The sequence below is a fragment of the Salmo salar genome, chromosome ssa15 (genome assembly GCF_905237065.1).
Source record: "Salmo salar chromosome ssa15, Ssal_v3.1, whole genome shotgun sequence".
In the NCBI taxonomy this organism is placed as follows: Eukaryota; Metazoa; Chordata; class Actinopteri; order Salmoniformes; family Salmonidae; genus Salmo; species Salmo salar.
This window is the reverse complement of record NC_059456.1, coordinates 83,180,848-83,202,266: the sequence shown is the minus strand read 5'-3', so window position 1 is coordinate 83,202,266 and position 21,419 is coordinate 83,180,848. Positions and strand designations below refer to the sequence as shown.

At 41.3% G+C, this 21,419-nt stretch overlaps 1 protein-coding gene across 4 annotated transcripts in view; it reads left to right on the top strand.

Moving 5' to 3' along the window:
* The window catches only part of vdr0 (vitamin D receptor), a 79,514-nt gene that overhangs the window by 43,645 nt on the left and 14,450 nt on the right, over window positions 1-21,419 (top strand). For all 4 annotated transcript variants that reach the window (XM_014146371.2, XM_014146374.2, XM_014146372.2 and 1 more), the window contains 2 exon segments: window positions 8,037-8,184; window positions 14,822-14,952. In XM_014146371.2, coding sequence (XP_014001846.1) covers window positions 8,039-8,184; window positions 14,822-14,952 — 277 coding nt within the window. In that variant the 5' untranslated portion in view covers window positions 8,037-8,038.

Here is a 21,419-nt window from a genome sequence, read left to right as displayed (position 1 = left end):
CAGAAATACGAGCCTTAGGTCATTAATATGGTCGAATCCGGAAACTGTTATCTCGAAAACAAAAAGTTTTTCCTGTCAGTGAAATACGGAACCGTTCCGTATTTTATCTAACGGGTGGCATCCCCAAGTCTAAATATTCCTGTTACATTGCACAACCTTCAATGTTATGTCATAATTGCGTAAAATTCTGGCTAATTAGTTCGCAACGAGCCAGGCGGCCCAAACTGCTGCATATACCCTGACTCTGTTTGCAAGAGAAGTGACACATTCTCCCTAGTTAAAAGAAATGCATGTTAGCAGGCAATATTAACTAAATATGCAGGTTTAAAAATATATACTTGTGTATTGATTTTAAGAAAGGCATTGATGTTTATGGTTGGAGCAACGTGTACCTAAGCGATTATATGCAACGCAGGACAGGCTAGATAAACTAGTAATATCATCAACCATGTGCAGTTAACTAGTGATTTATGATTGCTTGATTTGTTTTTTATAAGATAAGTTTAATGCTAGCTAGCGACTTACCTTGGCTTCTTACTGCATTCACGTAACAGACAGGCTCCTCGTGTAGTGCAATGTAAAGCAGGTGGTTAGAGCGTTGGACTAGTTAACTGTAAGGTTGCAAGATTGAATCCCTGAGCTGACAAGGTAAAAATCTGTCGTTCTGTCCCTGAACAAGGCAGTTAACCCACCGTTCCTAGGCCGTCATTGAAAATAAGAATGTGTTCTTAACTGACTTGCCTAGTTAAATAAAGGTCTTTAAAAAAAAGGAAAAAAATCGTTGTCCAAAAATACCGATTTCCGATTGTTATGAAAACCTGAAATCGGCCCTAATTAATCGGCCTTTCCGATTAATCGGTCGACCTCTAGTTGTAATTGTCATTATTACAAATAAATAAAAGTATCGGCCTTTTTTGGTCCTCCAAGTATCGGTATCGGCGTTGAAAAAGCATAATCGGTCGACCTCCAATTTAAAATATTGCAACATTACAATTTACAACCAAATACTATTTGTCTTGATAAAATAATTCCTTCCAGGGCTTGAAATTAAGGGCGTACCTGGGACGATTACAAAAAAATGGCTAAGACCAAAACACACTGGGACAGTTCTGGGATGACAGATCCAAAAATCATACAACCACTCCACATCAAAATATTGTAAAGCAATGAGGCTGATGCAACAGGTCAGACCATTTAGCGTAAAATATTGACAGTTCGTAAAAGCTCACCACACGTGTGGGCGGTTTCATGTGATGAAGATAAATATCTGTTAGAGGGGAGATCTAAAGATGCATCAACTGGCATGGGTTACTAATATGACTACGATTGTGCCTTTGGCTGCTGGACAGTTAAGTAACATTGATTTGAAAACCTATAGAACATGAGAGAAATGCTGGTTTCAATGACATATGAAGTGTTTATAATTTTTTTTTTTTTTAAATGTCCTCAACATGTCTATAGTTATATTTTGGCTAGGCTTCTTTGAAACAGGGTAAGACATGCATCATAAAATGACATAAAACGTTGATTTTAAACAATTACGTTTATGGTTAAAGTTTCAAAATGCTGATTTGCCTCTGCTCAGATTCCATGTGGGTGACGTGTGGTGCACAAGAGGTGCTGTCCTTCACTCTCCGGTCTTGTGACCATTTGATCTGAACGAACCGTGCCTCAAGTATGTCGACAGAATTAAGTCTTTTAGACGTTTAATGTAAATTATCCTTCATTATATTTGTCAAACATGACTGGCGTCTAGCCTATATTTATATCATTAAAAAGTCTCATTAAAGTTTGGCTACATTTTCTGGCGCTTCGTGTCTGTTTTGGACATGAAGGTGTAGCCATTCGGACAACTTAAATCTATGTTCTTGTCTTTTTTTACTTGTCCCGGACAACCATTAATGTCAAGCATTTGTCGTCTAAAACCATAATTTGGTCAAACCGTACACCTAAATTAAAGTGCATTGATTTTTGCCATGAAAGTGCCTGCCCTGCCTCTGACTGTTCCTACTGTGATGAGAGAGCTACTCACATTCCCTCTCCCTCCCCTGCGCAATGCATTTTGAGGAAAGAAATGCATTCTTCAAAATGCAATTGTGGGAAAAACTGTTTAAAAAAAATAAGTAATAAAATATGCTGTTAGTTGGAGAGAGGAGTGTCTTTTCTCAACTCAATATTGTGCGATTGACAGTTTTAAAAACCAATGTTTCTGGCATGTCTTTGAGCTGTAGAGCGTGCAAATGTTTTTAGGATACTACTGCTAGATGAATCAACTACACAGCTAACTATCAACACTATTTAAAGTTGCCAATCTAGCTAATGTGTTTCCACTTCCTCAGGTCTTCAGTTATCCCCAAATGAATTAGCCTGTTAGCGAGTGCAAATGGATCTCTATTGAGCAAAAATAAAATCTCAATTCTGGAGTGCTATTTTGACAGGAGAATATATCAAGAATAACCTAATTGTCAACCAAAAATGTATTAAAATCACTCGTTTTAGGTTGGACATATTTGGTTTGAAAAATCTATCATACCATCTCAGTAGTCGAATTTTCAACAACAAAAAATCGCGCTGAATGCATTTTTAAGGTGATTACTAATTTAATGGGCTGGTGCCACCAACTGAGTAAGTTAGTCTGGAGCCCTGACCTTTCTTTTCATTATCTTCTCAGTGTGAGACTCCAGGCAGGCGGTCGTTCACTGTCAGAGGTCTGTTGTGGAACATCAGATTTGTGATGGCAAGAACTCACAAAGAGAAGACTGGCACTGTACTACTTGTTAGTGGATGGTGTGTGTCAAGAGACCAGAAGACATGCAGTCAAAGCAGGGTGGAGGATCCATGTTTTGTCTCCTGGCCTGCATAAATTAGATGAAATTAGCCTAATATTGTTGCTTTATTGCACTTGTTCCATTTGTTTACATAAGAGCCCCCATCCAGTGAAATAGCATACATTGCTGCACCACATGTGTTTATAGTTGGATGTTTACTGGGTCTTGTTGAGCATCTGCTCAAGGACTAAATGGCATTGACCTGACTGAGATTTGTCTTCTTGCTCTATTCATTAAACAGCACTGTTGGCTGGTGGATCATGTTTCGAAAGAAAGGGATTATCCCCATGTTGTGGAGAGCGCAGAGAATTGTTTTATGGGACAACCGCCACTATCCATGTCAAAATGACAATTAAACCAAGCTACCAGCCAAGCTAACAAAAATACAGCAGATGTTGAAAGTGCACATACATTGACCCAGCACTATTAGGAAAGTTAGTCCTAGTTTTCATTCAGCTCTGTGTTTGGGGAGTGATGGGGCTTTAAAAGCCTGTGTTTCAATGATTGGCACAATGATGGGGAAGCCCTGGCCCAATCCTAAATCGACCCCTAAGCCCTACTCCCTATGCACTTGTGGAGATCTGAGTGGATTTGGCAGGTGTAAGAAATATGGTAATCGTTCCATCTTGCCCTCTGATAGGCTAGGGTGTAGGGGCTTGGGTTGATAATTAACATTAACTCTAATAGACTTTAGGCCTACTTCCCTGGACTGATAATACACTGAACAAAAATATAAATGCAACATGTAATGTTTCATGAGCTGAAATAAAGATCCCAATTTTTCATATGCACAGAAAGCTTATTCATATGCACAGAAAGCCTAATCGAAGGATTAGGCCTGACTGACATCTTTATAACCATGAGGATTAAAAAGATGGAGGACCTCTTGCCAGTCTCATATGAGATAGTGGCAACGCTGGAATAGTTTACCATTGGGGCAGCCTGGCTTTATATTAGGCACCTCTGTCTCTATGCAATTCTTTGCCAGTCAGACCAACAACCTAATGATTGCTTCCAGGAATAGAGAGGGACTCGCTTCGCCAGTCTGCATTATGTTTTCAGCTTCCAGCTAAAGAAAAACAACTTGTTTTTCTGTTCTGGCCCTGTGGTGAGCCGTGGACGAAAGAACAAAATGCTCAAACCAACCAGTGCCTTTGTCAGCAGAGAAACAGATGACAGCTGTTCAGTTATTCACATCTTGGCTAAACCTTGATTTCTCTAGTACAACGATGAATTATGTTATGGTCTGTGGTTGGGCTGATTTGATAGTGTGTTGCCCATGTTTATCAATCAACATCCTGTGTCTGCATTGAATGCCCATGCATATGTACACACACCCCTGTTACACATGGGTCATTACTTGCTAAATAAGAATTTTATTATTGCTGTTTTTCCGTCTTATGGTTCAGAATGTGCTAGTACTGCGTATTGAGAAATGTCATGTCCTTGTTTTCTATGTATAAGGGGGTTATTGGTGTTTGGCATTTTGATGGAACTGCCTAATCAGTATGGTTGGGCGACCTATATCAAATTAATTCTATTTTTGTGTGATATTCCTAATGCCTGTAATATTTTTTTTAAATGTTTTTATGAGCTTTTGTGCACTTGTTCTCGTGTTGTCTTTTTGGTCTCGTCTCCTATGCTCTTTCTGTGCTCTGTATACCTTCCCATTTACACCAGAGATTAGTATATCATGACGAGATGCTTATGTCTCTGCCTTAACAATGGGAGTCGTTGTCCCAAAGGCGGGAAGGCAGGCAACAAGCTTAGGCCCAAAATAAGCCCATAGAAACGCATTGACTTTATTTTGGACAGATTATAGCGAGAGTGAAACCTCTCACTTTGCTTCTTCCCCTCTATGGTTTACACACAAACCAAGCCCCTGCCACTCAAAACAACAAAGATGAGCGATCACTTCTTCCTCTCTGACGAGCTGTTTCAACTTTTTGCATTTGAGGTTTGGTCCAACAGAATCGGTCATATGGACACAAACGTTTTGAGACATTATTTTACTGTAATAGAGAAGTTAACCTTTTCTATCGATAACCTTTTTATGTCTCAACTCTTCAAATTGTGAGCAGAGCAGACACTACTAAAATGAGACTATCAATGAGCACTGATTCTGGAAAATAAACGCTCAGTTTGTCGGGTGCATCATTGTGGTACCTCTTGCTGTTAGCAGCTTTATAGCTGAAGACTGTTGTACTAGCTGTCTAGTCTGTGTTTTATAAATGTGCAACAATAATCACAATTATAAGGAATTGGCAACTCATTGTCATTCTGAGGAATAAGGTAGGCCACTTGATTTTAACATCTGAACAAAGTTGACAAGCTAACATGCTGCTCAAACAGTTAGGGATGGACCGAAGGGTGTGTTCATAACAATTCTAAGTTGGCTAAACTTGAAATATAAAGATTAGCTGGCTACTCACTAGCAGGTGGTCTTGTGCTTGAGAGGTTGTTTATATACTTAGCTGAAATAAAAGATCCCAGACATTTTCCACAAAAAAAAGCGTATTTCTCAAAAATATTGTGCACAGATTTGTTTACATCCCTGTTAGTGAGCATTTCTACGTTGCCAAGATAATCCATCCACCTGACAGGTGTGGCATACCAAGCAGCTGATCATTACACAGGTGCAACTTGTGCTGGGGACAATAGAAGGCCACTAAAATGTTCAGTTTAGTCACATAACACAATGCCACAAATGTCTCAAGTTGAGGGAGCGTGCAATTGCCATGCTGACTGCAGTAATCTACTAGAGCGGTTGCCACATAATTTAATGTTAATTTGGCTACCATAAGCCGCCTCCAATGTTGTTTTAGAGAATTTGGCAGTACGTTCAACCGGCCTCACAACCGCACTGTAACCACGCCAGCCCAGGACCTCCACATCCGGCTTCTTCACCTGCGGGATCGTCTGAGGCCAGCCACCCGGACAGCTAATGAAATGGTGGGTTTGCACAACCTGAAGAGTTACTGTACAAACTGTTAAAAAAAACGTCTGCGTGCTCGTCATCCTCACCAGGGTCTTGACCTGACAGCAGTTCGGCGTCGTATTCTACGTCAGTAGGCAAATGCTCACCTTTGATGGCCACTGGCCTGCTGTAGAGGTGTGTTCTTCACGGATGATTCCCGTTTCAACTGTACTGGGCATACGGTGGTGTATGGGTGAGGGTTTTGCTGATGTCAATGTTGTGAACAGAGTGCCCCATGGTGGGGATATGGTATGGGCAGGCATAAGCTACGGACAACAAACACGAGATCCTGAGGCCCATTGTTGTGCCATTAATCTGCCGCCATCATCTCATGTTTGAGCATGGCCCCATGTCACAAGGATCTGTACACAATTCCTGGAAGCTGAACATGTCCCAGTTCATCCATGGCCTGCATACTCACCAGACAAGTCACTCTTTGAGCATGTTTGGGATGCTCTGGATCGACGTGTACAACAGCGTGTTCTAGTTCCGGCCAATATCCACCAACTTCGCACAGCCGTTGAAGAAGAGTGGGACAACATTCCACAGGCCACAATCAACAACTTGATTAACTCTATACGAAGGTGTTTTAAGGTATCTGTGACTGACATGCATATCTGTATTCCCAGTCATGTGACATCCATTGATTAGGGCCTAATGACTTCATTTAAATTGACTGATTTCCTTATCTGAACTGTAACTCAGTAAAGTCTTTGAAATTGTTAAATGTTGCGTTTTATATTTTTGTTCAGTGTAATACCCGTGTTCATTTTATATAGCCTCATGCTTATTCTAAGAAGTTACGCATGGTTCTGGTTAAATTTGTAACAAAAATAGCATTTTTATAGACTCTTAAAAACCAGATCAGTGAATATTGAAAAAAAATGACATGTTAAAATAATATAATTATTACTGGGTCTCATGGTTGTGGAAGGCTTGGGCCTATATTTAGCCTAGGTATAACGTCACAAGCCCAGAATTAATTTGATTATTGGTGACTTGTTTGAAATGCTGTGTATTTTACCTTTTAATAGTACATTAACATTTATTTAGACAACAGTTAATAAACAAGATGTATGTTGTGAATCACTCTTAATTTAGAAAAGAATTGAGGTGATTTTTAGGTCGTATCACCCTGCCCTGCTAATCCGGGTGACTGGATTTATTCCATGGTTTTTTTGTCCCTGGTTTTACTTTTTCCTTTTGAGTTATTTATCAGATGCTCTTATCCAGAGCGATTTACAGTAGCAATTAGGGTTACGTGCCTTGCTCTAGTGCATATCGACAGTGTTTTTTTTTCACCTAGTCGGCTTGGGATTCGAACCAGCGACCTTTTTGTTACTGGCCCAACGCTCTTAACCGCTACGCTACCTTCCTGGACCTGTTCCCAGTTTCTTGCTCCATCCTCTACTGCAGGGATCATCAACTACATTCAGCCACATTTTTTTTATTTCTTGAGCGGATGGTCAGCGGTCAGAACATGATTACAAATAATAAATGCTATAAAATTTTACTAAAACATTATTTCAAATCTTTCTTACATTTATATACAATCACATCTCTAATTATGCGTGGGAATACATTGGAACAAATTATGAAAATGTAAAACCACTTGGAGCTCATTTGCTGGTGTTTTTGTCTAAAATCACCCACAGGCCAAATTGAGCCTGGGCAGCCAGTTGGGGAACCCTGCCCTACAGGCAGGCTAAACCCTGTCTGGCCATGTGACTGACTGTTGACACTTTCTCACACCCCGTCAATCATAACCTCTTCCCGGTTCTCTTTTCTTTGGTCCAGCTTCCTGTTCCGTGTTAGATCTGCTTCATCTTCCTGGGAGGTCCCTAATTCCTATATGTAACACCGCTACTAGAATATAATGTCTCTCTGCTCTTCTCTCTCCATACAATGCCAGAGGATCTTTTGGCTGTCAAAGGAAATTAGGCAGAGTGAGATTGAAAAGGGGTTTGGGTGTGTTACCTCTGGTGTGCATTACTTCAGTTATTTTCATTGACAGGGACAAATGGCGTTAACTCACTACAGAGCCAATAACAGGAACAATCATTGGGCTGTTTCTTGTCTTGTGGCTTATGATGATTTCCCCAACACCTGTCTCTATAATTTGAGTTGCAACACATGCAACCTGTCTGATACAGCCTTGCTCACACACATGGGAAGGATGGACTGCACCAGACCACTGCTTACCAAACACACTCTCTCCTCTCTCATTGCAGTGATGGAGACCATGGCTGTGAGCACGTCTGTGGTGGGGCCTGATGAGTTTGACCGCAACGCGCCGCGCATCTGTGGCGTCTGTGGCGACAAGGCCACAGGCTTCCACTTCAACGCCATGACCTGTGAGGGCTGCAAAGGCTTCTTCAGGTGGGTACTGACCAGGACAGGACCGGTACACTATGCATGGGATGGGTTTGCTGGAGGGTCCAGTTTGACTTGGAACAGAAAGGGTTATCCAGGGTTGTCTTTTATTTCCGCTTGCTTGCCCTAATGAACACAATGTAGTGGAGTAGCCTGTGGGGCTCCAGGGCTTATTATGGCTCAATACTTCCCACACAGCGGAGGACATACCACACTGTCCGGGAATAAAAGCAATGTAGGCAATATTGAAATTATCTGACAGCCTCTGATCCAAGCCAAACTAAAGTGCTGTCCATATGGAAGCTTATTATCTGGAATCTTTTTAAAGCTAGAACAAGCTGGTCTTTTGAGCAGGAACGGGAGAATGTATTTTTGTTTAATGACAAGGAATAGGCCGAGAGGTTGTAACTTTATTAATGTGGCCAAGATCGGTCGTTTGTGGCTGTTATTTTACAGCACACGATGTCAGAAACCACAGCCTTGTTATAAACTTGTTCACAGTAAACTAGTTTAGTCGATCATAGAAACAAGTGCACGTAATCAGCGAGTCCAACGCCACTGTATATCTTTAGAAGTAAAATCAAGTATGTCATAGACGACCAGTTCGCTGCTGAGTTCAAAGCTGAGCGGTTTCCGTTCGATTCTTTAACTTTGATTTCTTGAAACCATGAAGAAAATCAAGAAACATCTAAAAAAAAAAACTGTAGGGTTGTAGGTTTTATATTTATTTTTATTTAACCTTTTATTTAACTAGGCAAGTCAGTTAAGAACATATTCTTATTTACAATGACGGCCTAGTGGGTTAACTGCCTTGTTCAGGGGGAGAACGACAGATTTTTACCTTGTCAGCTCGGGGATTCGATCTTGCAACCTTTCGGTTACTGGCCCAGCGCTCTAAACACTAGGCTACCTGCCGCCCCTATAGGGTATACCTGCTGCCCCTATTAGAGGTCGACCGATGATGGTTTCTCGACGCCGATACCGATTTATTGGAGGACCAAAAAAAAGCCGCTACCGATTAATCGGTCAATATTTTCATTTATTTTGTATTTATTTTTTACAATATATTTGTAATAATGACAACAATACTGAATGAACACTTTTATTTTAATATAATACAGAAATAAAATAAATTAAGTCTCAAATAAATAATGAAACATGTTCAATTTGGTTTAAAAATGCAAAAACACAGTGTTGGAGAAGAAAGTAGAAGTGCAATGTGTCATGTAAAAAAAAAAGCTAACTTTTAAATTCCTTGCTTCGAACATGAGAACATATGAAAGCTGATGTTTTTTTTAACATGAGTCTTCAATATTCCCAATTTGTAGTTATTATAGGAATATTTCTCTCTATACCATTTTGTATTTCATATACCTTTTGGCTATTGAATGTTTTTATAGGCACTGTAGTATTGCCAGCCTAATCTCGGGAGTTGATGGGCTTGAAGTCATAAACAGCGCTGTGCTTCAAGCATTGCGAAGAGCTGCTGGCAAACGCAGGAAAGTGCTGTTTTGAGTGAATGCTTACGAGCCTGCTGCTGCCTACCACCGCTCAGTCAGACTTCTATATCAAATCATAGACTTAATTATAATATAATAAACACAGCAATACGAGCCTTAGTTTCCGGATTTGACCATATTAATGACCTATCATTTTGAGAACAAAACGTTTATTCTTTCAGTGAAATACGGAACCGTTGCATATTTTATCGAACGGGTGGCAAGCCTAAGTCTAAATATTGCTGTTACATTGGTTGTGCAATGTTATGTCAGAATTATGTAAAATTCTGGCAAATGATTTACTGTCTTTGTTAGGAAGAAATGTTCTTCACACAGTTGCAATGAGCCAGGCGGCCCAAACTGCTGCATATACCCTGACGCGAATGCGCTATTGTTAAATCATCACCCGTTTGGCAAAGTAGGCTGTGATTCAATGATAAATTCACAAGCACTGCATTGATTATATGCACGCAGGACAAGCTAGTTAATTTAACCTCTTACATCTAGGCGTTCCACTAGCGGAACAACCCCTAGCCAACAGCCAATGGGATCGCATGGCGCGAAATACAAAAACCTCAAAAATCCAAAATTTAAAATTTTTCAAACATACGACTATTTTACACCATTTGAAAGATAAACCTCTCCTGAATCCAACCACGTTGTTCGATTTCAAAAAGGCTTTACAGCGAAAGCAAAACATTAGATTATGTTAGGAGAGTACATAGACCAAAATAACCACACAGCCATTTTCTAAGCAAGCATATATGTCAATAAAACCCAAAACACAGCTAAATGAAGCACTAACCTTTTATCTTCATCAAATGACACTTCTAGGACATTAAGTTAATCAATACATGTATGTTTTGTTCGATAAAGTTCATATTTATATCCAAAAACAGCATTATACTTTAGACAGCCAATGGAAGCCTTAGAAAGTCCAACGTAACAGCACAAATACTGTAGTTTTGAAAGGGACTAGAAAGAACTACATTTCTCAGATCCTACACCTCCTGGTTGACTTTTTCTCAGGTTTTTGCCTGCCATATGAGTTCTGTTATACTCACAGACACCATTCAAACAGTTTTAGAAACGTAAGTGTTTTCTATCCAAATCTACTAATAATATGCATATTCTCGTTTCTGGGCAAGAGTAGTAACCAGTTTAAATCGGGTAAGTTTTTTTCATCCGGCCATGAAAATACTGCCCCCTATCCATATCAGGTTAAACGAGTAATATCATCAGCCATGTGTAGTTAACTAGTGATTATGTTAAGATTTAATAGTTTTTTTATAAGATAAGTTTAATGCTAGCTAGCAACTTACCTTGGCTCCTTGCTGCACTCGTGTAACAGGTGGTCAACCTGCCACGCAGTCTCCTCGTGGATTGCAATGTAATTGGCCATAATCGACGTTAAAAAATACCGATTGTTATGAAAACTTGAAATCGTCCATGCCGATTAATCGGTCGACTTCTAGCCCCTATAGGGTATACCTATAGGGTTCATAGTGATAGAAGTACTATTGCAGTGCAGAAAGCACCACATCAAAGGGTCGGCCATATCATAACTCAGTCTAGGCTACTTGATGCAGCTTCATATAATGTAACCGATGTAAACTCAGCAAAAAAAGAAACGTCCCTTTTTCAGGACCCTGTCTTTCAAAGATAATTCGTAAAAATCCAAATAACTTCACAGATCTTCATTGTAAAGGGTTTAAACACGGTTTCCCATGCTTGTTCAATTAACTATAAACAATTAATGAACATGCACCTGTGGAACGGTCGTTAAGACATTAACAGCTTACAGACGGTAGGCAATTAAGGTCACAGTTATGAAAACGTAGGACACTAAAGAGGCCTTTCTACTGACTCTGAAAAACACCAAAAGAAAGATGCCCAGGTTCCTTGCTCATCTGCATGAACGTGCCTTAGGCATGCTGCAAGGAGGCATGAGGACTGCAGATGTGGCCAGGGCAATAAATTGCAATGTCCGTACTGTGAGACACCTAAGACAGCGCTACAGGGAGACAGAACGGACAGCTGATCGTCCTCACAGTGGCAGACCACATTTAACAACACCTGCACAGGATCGGTACATCAGAACATCACACCTGCGGGACAGTTACAGGATGGCAACAACAACTGCCCGAATTACACCAGGAACGAACAATCCCTCCATCAGTGCTCAGACTGTCCTCAATAGGCTGAGAGAGGCTGGACTGAGGGCTTGTAGGCCTGTTGTAAGGCAGGTCCTCACCAGACATCACCGGCAACAACGTCGCCTATGGGCACAAACCCACCGCCGCTGGACCAGACAAGACTGGCAAAAAGTGCTCTTCACTGACGAGTCGCGGTTTTGTCTCACCAGGGGTGATAGTCAGATTCGCGTTTATCATCGAAGGAATGAGCGTTACACCAAGGCCTGTACTCTGGAGCGGGATCGATTTGGAGTTGGAGGGTCCGTCATGGTCTGGGGCGGTGTGTCACAGCATCATCGGACTGGGCTTGTTGTCATTGCAGGCAATCTCAACGCTGTGCGTTACAGGAAAGACATCCTCCTCCCTCATGTGGTATCCTTCCTGCAGGCTCATCCTGACATGACCCTCCAGCATGACAATGCCACCAGCCATACTACTCGTTCTGTGCATGATTTCCTGCAAGACAGGAATGTCAGTGTTCTGCCATGGCCAGCGAAGAGCTCGGATCTCAATCCCATTGAGCACGTCTGGGACCTGTTGGATCGGAGGGCTAGGGCTATTACCCCCAGATATATCAGGGAACTTGCAGGTGCCTTGGTGGAAGAGTGGGGTAGCATCTCACAGCAAGAACTGGCAAATCTGGTGCAGTCCATGAGGGGGAGATGCACTGCAGTACTTAACTTCTTGGGGCTATGTGGGACGCTAGCGTGCCACCCGTGGTGCACCCTATCAACAGCAGGTGCATTTCAAGAGCGGCAAATTTGAAACCAAATAAATGTCAAAATTCAAATTTTTCAAACATACAACTATCTTACACCCTTTGAAAGATAAACATCTCCTTAATCTAACCACGTTGTCCGATTTCAAAAAGGTTTTACGGCGAAAGCATAAAGTTAGATTATGTTAGGAGAGTACATTGACAATAGCTGTGTGTAATGTTTTGTCAATTCAAAGCCAGGCGTCACCAAAACCATAAAACCAGCTAAAATGATGCACTAACCTTTTACAATCTCCATCAGATGACACTCCTAGGACATTATGTTAGACAATGCATGCATTTTTAGTTCTATCAAGTTCATATTTATATCCAAAAACAACGTTTTACTATGGCATTGATGTTGAGGAAATCGTTTCCCTCCAATAACCGGCAGTCAAGTCAGCACCACAAATTAAATAATTAAAATTAGAAAACATTGGTAAAATATTATATTGTCATTTAAAGAATTATAGATTTACATCTCTTGAACGCAATCAACTTGCCAGATTTAAAAATAACCTTACTGGGAAATCACACTTTGCAATAATCTGAGCACTGCGCCCAGAAAAATATGCTTTGCTATACAGACAAACGGCCATGTTGGAGAGATCTAAAATCGAAAATACTATGTAAATAATCCATTACCTTTGATTCTCTTCATCAGATGTCACTTCCAGGAATCCCAGGTCCATAACGAATGTAGTTTTGTTCAAAAAAGCTCATCATTTATATCCAAAAAGCTCCGTGTTGTTAGCACATGATCTAAGCCAGCCGGACTTCTCGTCATGAACGAGGGGGAAAAATATATTTACGTTCGTTCAAACATGTCAAACGTTGTATAGCATAAATCATTAGTGCCTTTTTAACCAGAACATGAATAATATTCAAGGTGGACGAATGCATTCTCTTTTATAACGTATTGGAACGAGGGTACCCAACATGAACTCGCGCGCCAGAGTCTAATCGGCCATCACCGTTCCATGGCTCTTGTTCGGTCAGATCTCACAGTAAAAGACTCAAAACACTTTGTAAAGGCTGGTGACATCTAGTGGAAGCAATAGGAAGTGCCAAAACATTAATCAACCCCTGTGTGTTTCAATGGCATAGGCTTAAAGGTAATTCAACACATCAGGTATCCACTTCCTGTCAGAAAATGTCTCAGGGTTTTGCCTGCCAAATGAGTTCTGTTATACTCACAGACACCATTCAAACAGTTTTAGAAACTTTAGGGTGTTTTCTATCCATATATAATAAGTATATGCATATTCTAGTTACTGGGTAGGATTAGTAACCAGATTAAATCGGGTACGTTTTTTTATCCAGCCGTGAAAATACTGCCCCCTAGCCCCAACAGGTTAATACAGCTGGTGGCCACACCAGATTCTGACTGTTACTTTTTGAACCCGCCTTTGTTCAGGGACACATTATTCCATACATGTCTATGGAACTTGTTCAGTTTGTCTGTTGTAGAATCTTATGTTCATACAAATATTTACACATGTTAAGTTTGCTGAAAATAAACGCAGTTGACAGTGAGAGGACCTTTATTTTTTTGCTGAGTTTATATGGATGAGAGGCAGTTTCTAAAAGAAAGAAGGGAAAAAATGCCAGACGTTCTTTCTCAGGCATCATGCTGTTCTCATTAAACTCAACCATTAACTCTTAAGTCAGCTGTCCTCTCATGTCTGTCGTTCCCAATTTGTTATTTTGGAGAAAGGTCAGCTGACACCTGTAGGTACCCCAGTGTGTGAATATGTGGGAACAATAGGGACTCAAGTACTTATCTATGGGTTTGTTTTATTTATGCTTTTGGTGTGTTGATCAATTTCTGAACTTGTGTGTGTGTGTGTGTGTGTGTGTGTGTGTGTGTGTGTGTGTGTGTGTGTGTGTGTGTGTGTCTACCTGTGTGTGTGTGTGTGTGCGTGCGCGCTTGCTGTAAATGGGAGGCTGTATGAAAAAAACGAATTCCTTCAAAGTGCACGCTGCGTAACTGCTCATGATATGTTTTGTTTTTTTCTGTGAGGAGGTAGTGTGTCTTATTCCGTTTGTGTGTCTGCAAATGTAATCCAGTTGCGTAATAATCCCATCTGCCTCCATTTTGCAAATAAATTCTGTGTTTTTAATGTCTCTGTGTATATTTGAAAGTGTCAGTGAGCCAGGTTTCGATATCTCCTTCTCGCTGCCTCCACCAGACGCAGCATGAAGCGTAAGGCCAGTTTCACCTGCCCCTTCAACGGCAGCTGTACCATCACCAAGGACAACCGGCGGCACTGCCAGGCCTGCCGGCTCAAACGCTGCGTGGACATCGGCATGATGAAGGAGTGTGAGTGCTCAGAGACTGATTGCTAAATGGTCATAAATACAGTAACTTCAGCACTTTAAGTGCTAGGCTCATGCTGGCTTAAGACTACATCATATAGGCCTAATGTGAAAAAGCAGTACGGTGTACTGTATAGAATTTTAGTAGAATCTGTTTTACTGTACATTCATGCATAGTCATTGTTGCCTGGACATGTTCTTTATGTTTAAGATATCTGTATTTTTGACCTGTTTCAGGAAACTAGGCGTATGTCGCGGTCACTACTTCACACGAGAGCCATTTGAACATAATCTTAATTTTTTTAATCAAAATGCCTTTTTTGGCAGAAATGCCTTCTGGAACATGTGACCTTTCATGTGCCTTAACCCCTGTGCGGCCATACGGGACGGACATCCAGCGAAAAATCATATCGCCATTAGCATAACAAAATGTAATTAAAAAAAATAATTCAATTTTTTTCTTCAAATTATATCGTTTTATAGATACACCTCTCCTGAATCGAACCACGTTGTCAGATTTCAAAAAGGCTTTACAGCAAAAGCAAAACATTAGATTATGTTAGAGGAGTATATCGTAAAAGTAGCCACATAGCCATTTTCCGACCAACCACATGCATCACAAATAACCAAAAAACAGCTAAATGCAGCACTAACCTTTGACAATCTTCATCAGATGACACACCTAGGACATCATGTTACACAATACATGCATTCTTTTGTTCGATAAAGTTCATATTTATATATAAAAACAGCATTTTACATCGGTGCGTAACGTTGACTAACTATTTTCCCTCAAATGCATCCGATGAAACAGAGCTACAATTTACTAAATTACTATTAGAATTTTTTTTTAAATGTAATATTGTCATTCTAAGATTTATAGATGAATATCTCTTAAAAGCACCTGTAATGCCAGATTTAAAAATAACTTTACTGGGTAATCACACTTTGCGATAAAAGGGGATGCGATACTCAGAACAATAGGCTAGCAATAGCAATAGGCTAGCCATCTTGGAACAATCACATATCACATCTAGTCTTGTATACTATTGTCAATAATCCCTTACCTTTGGTTGTCTTCATCAGAAAGCACCTCCAGGAATCCCAGGTCCACAACAAATGTATTTTCGTTCGAAAAAATGACTCCTTTATGTTCCAAGAGCTTGTTCTTGTTAGCGCGTCTGAAGGCTGCTCAAAAACTTCCGTCGGCCACGGGACAGCCATTTCGAGAAAATGCATTTTTTTCCCCATTTAGGTTCGTTCAAACATGTCAAACGTTGTATAACATAAATCTTCAGGGCGTTTTTCAACAAGAGAGCCAATAAGATTCGAGAGGGACGATTGCATTGTGTTTCAAAACGTTTCGAAAGGGGAGGGTAACCAGGGGCGCCGGCGTCATAATGGTGATGGCCCTCTCCGTGTGACTACGTTCCACAGCGTCTCATTCATTCAGTTTTAACAGTATAAGGCTCAAACCAATTTCTGAAGACTGGGGACATCTAGTGGAAGCAATAGGAAGTGCTCAATGAACCATAGCTCACGGTGTGATTAATAGGCAACGTGATGAAGTTGAGTTCAATTCAGAATTCCACTTCCTGTTTCCATCTGTCTCGGGGTTTTGACTGCCATATGAGTTCTGTTATACTCACAGACACCATTCAAACAGTTTTAGAAACTTTAGGGTGTTTTCTATCCACAAGTATTAATTATATGCATATCCTAGCTTCTGAGTTTGAGTAGGAGGCCGTTTAAAATGGGCACACATTTTTTTCAAAAATCGCTTTAGCGCCCCCTATCCTAGGGGAACGCCAAGAGGTTAATAACAAACTTGTATGCCATCAGTAAATATGAATAAAATGACTAAATTACAAGCCTAGTTGGTTTAGCCACAGAAAAGGAGAGCAACCTTCCCGCTAGCCATGATTGGCTGAGATAATAAGTGGGCTGGACATGCCGAGAGATGAGTTCGGATTGGTCTGCCATATAGCACGCTTCTGTCTATTTGAGCTGGTCAGTATGTGTAGGTAATCCTGTCTAATGCTGGTTTTAATTTAACTTTTTTTTTTACATAGTAGAACTGCATAAGTGTTGCTCTCCATTTTCTGGAGGACCGAGTTTTGAAATCAGTGGAATTAGAGTATGATAGCTAAGGAGATGGAGAACACCTGTCTCCGGATTACATCTTCAAACTAAGGGCACCCATGGCATCTGTGACAGGGAGAGGCGTTCATCCATGATGTATACGGGTAAGATAGTCTAGCTAGCTACATTTTCAGATTTTACACATTTCCAATTTTGACATAGTACACTTTAACTTGAAAGAAAATACTATTAGCTAACTAGCTGGCTCGCTAGCTAACGTTACATGTATGATCTTATTATTCGTATCTGAGCCATTTTTCTTGGCTAGTTATAGTATAATGTTGGCTAGCTAACACTGAACCTGGTTGGTTATCTACCTGCAGATTCATGCAGGGTAGTAACGTCATGAGTTGGGATTATGGTTAATTGTTTAGCTAGCTAGCTACATGTCTTAACAAAAGACTCTGCTATGCAAGTAACCATTTCGGGTTCGTTCGTAAATTCAGTCTTGCCGTCTACTTCGATTTCAGAGCACTCTCGTCTGACTGTGCCAGAACGCAGAATAACTGATGAATTTACGAACGCTCAACACCTGTTGAATATGACTGGTGTCGGTAAACATCCAGCAAAAAAGCATAATTAAATTGTTGCCAGCAGCACAGTTAGTCACCAATGCTCTGGATAACATGAAAACAGCCTAACCAGCTCTACTAGGGCAAGTAAAGTGGTCAGAGTGGGGTGATCTCTCATTAGTGTCTGGAAGTAACTAGCAAACTAGCCAATGTTAGCCAGTTAGCTTGGGTGCTTGACTGCTGTTGTGAGGTCAGAAGGCTGGGATCACCTCATCAAATAGTGTCCAGTGTGCGCTCTGAAAGCTCCGAGAGCGAAATGCTCTGATTTTACGAATGGACAATCTGACAGCACAGTTGCAGCCACCAACGCTCTGGATAACATAAAAACAGCCTAACCAGCTCTGCTAGGGTGAGTAATGTTCAGTGAGCTGTTCTCTCATTTGTGCCTGGAAGTAGTTAGCCAGTTAGCTTGGGTGCTTGACTGCTGCTGTTAGTACAGAACGCTTGTGTCGACCCTTAGAGATGGGTCGGGCTAAAGCTTAATAGGGGGGGAACGATGGTGAATGGGTGTAGACAAAGAAGAGCTCTCCAGTTGGTACCAAAACGTTCAAAGGTCATTTTCTCAAAAGTGAAGATACAAGTTTAGCCACTTTCAAAGCAAATATTTGTTCCTCAAATATCATGTATGATTTACCATTTTGTAGCTCTGTGTGTCTGCTTTTATCCAATGTGTAAACACTCTAATTTTGCTACACAAGATTGAATCAAGGCGGTCGGTCACATTTGGGTTGCATTCAGCCAGAAAATAGACCAGGGTTGTACTGTTTTACCTTCTGTACCGTATTAGGAAATATGTGGTGGTTTCTGAATATTTAGACAAATTTACTGGCTAAGTCATATTAATCCTGCTTTATGAAATACCCTCCACTTTACTGTGCCGGAACACCAACAAATCCGCATGGTTATGAAAATAGGCAAGTTGTGCATTTTGAGGTGACAGAGAGAAGGGGAACGAGTGGGAGGGGATGGGAGAGAAATAAAGACCAGTCCAACAATGATAGTCTTTCTCCTGCCCGTTACACAATGGTCTGATACAGAGTGGTGCTGCTGCCCTGTAGCGTAGCCTAGCCTGCAAACAGTCACAAGCCTAAATGAGCCCCCTGGAAAATAAAAAGGATCCAAACCGCTAAAATGGCCTCTTTGTCTGCACAAGTGCTATAGCTCCAGGCCATGGGGTCATGGATGAGGAGGGAGCTGCCTGGTGCTGCATGCCCCAGTCATGTGGACCTCACTCATGTAAAAAAACAACAACTATGTGGTACGAAACATTTCAGGCAGAGGTGTGGCACAGAATGAGACTTGCGATTGGATGAGCATGGTGACTGAGCAATTGTCGAGCTGTGCTAAGCTTGATGTGGATACAAGCGGAGGCGGTTATTTAAAGTGTTAAAATGTTGATGTTCTTTAAATGTTGCCTGTTGGTCCTCATTTTTGGACTGCTACAGTTACGGTATGCGTCTCATTTAGCACTGTATGTACACATTAATAATCATGTTTTTGTGTGTGTTAATGACAGTTGACGTTGATGACCTGTGGGTGTAGTCTTAACACTGTAATTGGTCAATCCAAGCCTCGCCCCTAAAGTTTTTTTGTTGCTTCTTCAAAGCACCGCTGCCATGCTGAGGATCCAGCCACATTGTCCGCAGTTGTTAGTGTTAGTGCCAAGACAACAGAGCAGGCATGCCCACTCGGCGCAGCCTGACAAATCAGTGAGCAGTACACAATTACTCATGCTCCCTTAAGCTGCAGGGTTGCCAGGAATAGCGCCTCTCTGCTCATTCTGCATGGAGGTGCCTCCTTCCTTACTTTCTCTGAGAAATAGAGGGATTGTAGTAGTTGTGGAGATATTAACAATATCCTGACCCAGAGTATTAACACCCTAGAGTTGATGTCCGCGCCCCAAGAAAATCGTTTAAATCTTCTGTTTGGGAACATTTTGGCTTCACAGATTACAATGGCGATGGACAGAGTTGTGGATAAAACGTTAACTTTATGTCGCCACTGCTCAACAAGAATATCCTATGCAGTGGCTTGTTGTCGGCCACTCACACGTCAAAGCGAAACTACAGTCAAAGAGCCTCCCTGTGTGGCAAAGCAAGTTACAAGATTATCTAATCAATGGAAAATGGAATTAAAATGAAAGATATGCTACAACAACCAAGAGCCAACAGGTATGCTGCTACTTAATAATCTGAATGGAGGTGTTGTTATTTGGATCTGTAGGACAGGGAGAAAGCGCATGAAGCCTTAGTTAGCCTAGCTAGCTAGCTTCGCTTGGTTTGCTGCAGTCAAAACAGTTACCTCATAATCATATTGAATGATAAAAAATCTAGCTGTGACAAACTAGAAGTTGGTACACTAGCGCGAGTATGCTTGGTATGGTCTGTTGCTGTCTCTCTCCCTCATCCTTGCTCCTGTATCACTCGCTCACATTACTCACACCACAAGGCCCCTCCTACACCTGCTAGAGCGTCTCTCCCTCGCACTTTATCAGCTCTGTTAATAAAGTAGCTTACAAATTCACGTCGCTGCTGCTTCCCTTACTCTGCTCTGACCAGGTCTCTCTCGCCTTCTCTCCTCTTTCTCTCTGCTCTCTCCTTCCCTTTCACTCTTATGTCCTGCTCTCTTACTCCTTTGCTCTCCTTTCCTCTCCTTTTATTTCTCCTATTTATACTTCTTTCTCTCTCCTCATTCGCTCGTTCTTTCTCCTGCTCCTTCCTCTCTCTCGCTCCTTCCTTTTTCTCGCTCTACTTCTCCCCTTTCTCTCGCCTTCTTGCCTCTCCTTTCTCTCTGCTCTTTTCTCTCATCTTTCTCTGCTCTCTTCTCTCTCATCTTTCTCTCTTGCCTTCTCCTTTCTCTCCTTCCTCTCCTTTCTTTTTTTCTCTTTCTCTCCTCTCTTTTGTGCTCCTCTCCTCCTTTCGCCTTCTCTCTCCTTCTTTCGTTCTTTCTTAATCCTCTCTCTCTCACCCTGCAGCTCAGTCCTCTGCCATGTCGATCCAGGCATGAGGCTAATGAATAATTGTGGACAATTTTGTGGTAAACAGCTCGATTTTCTGGCCTCCGCTGTCTCACACTTCACCGCTGTGCCATCCAAACAAAAAGGCACTGTGAAATACTATCCAGACAGCACAGCAGACGATTGCTGGTGTACTCTGGGAAATTACCACATGCTTGCCTGGCTGTGGCGGCGGTCCTTCTGACTATGCCATGCTAGATGGGCTACTCGGTGTCCCATTCTGGCCTGATGTCAGCCAGGCAGCAGTAGTAAAATAAGATTCTCTCATAGAGTAAAGCTGGTCCAACTCTAGTTCTGAGCAGTATGTTGTCTCCGTTGTTGATAATCCCTAAATATTGCAATAGATTAAATAAAATGTTTAGCCGCAGTGGAATAGTCCAATAGGTAGCTACAAGCTAGCATATAACACAAACCAGCTGCCTGGTTGTGGTTAGTCAGCTCCTAAAGTCTTTTGGTTTTATCACCTACATCATGTACATTTCCTTCAATCTGCTGTTCAGTGAAGACTATTGGCAAGTGATAGACATAAACATAAAATGTATTTTACCACAGCTGCTGTTAATGGCAGGCAAACTTGGTTTAGCAGGAATTCGATCTGTCCGTGTGTGAAATAGGCAACATTTGTTTTACTGTTGCGTAATACAGGGTGGTAAAAGCCATTTTTTGCTAATGAAGTGTGCAGGAGTTTGTAGAAAACATCAGACATGACAAGATTGCCCTGCCATGAAGATGATTCACATT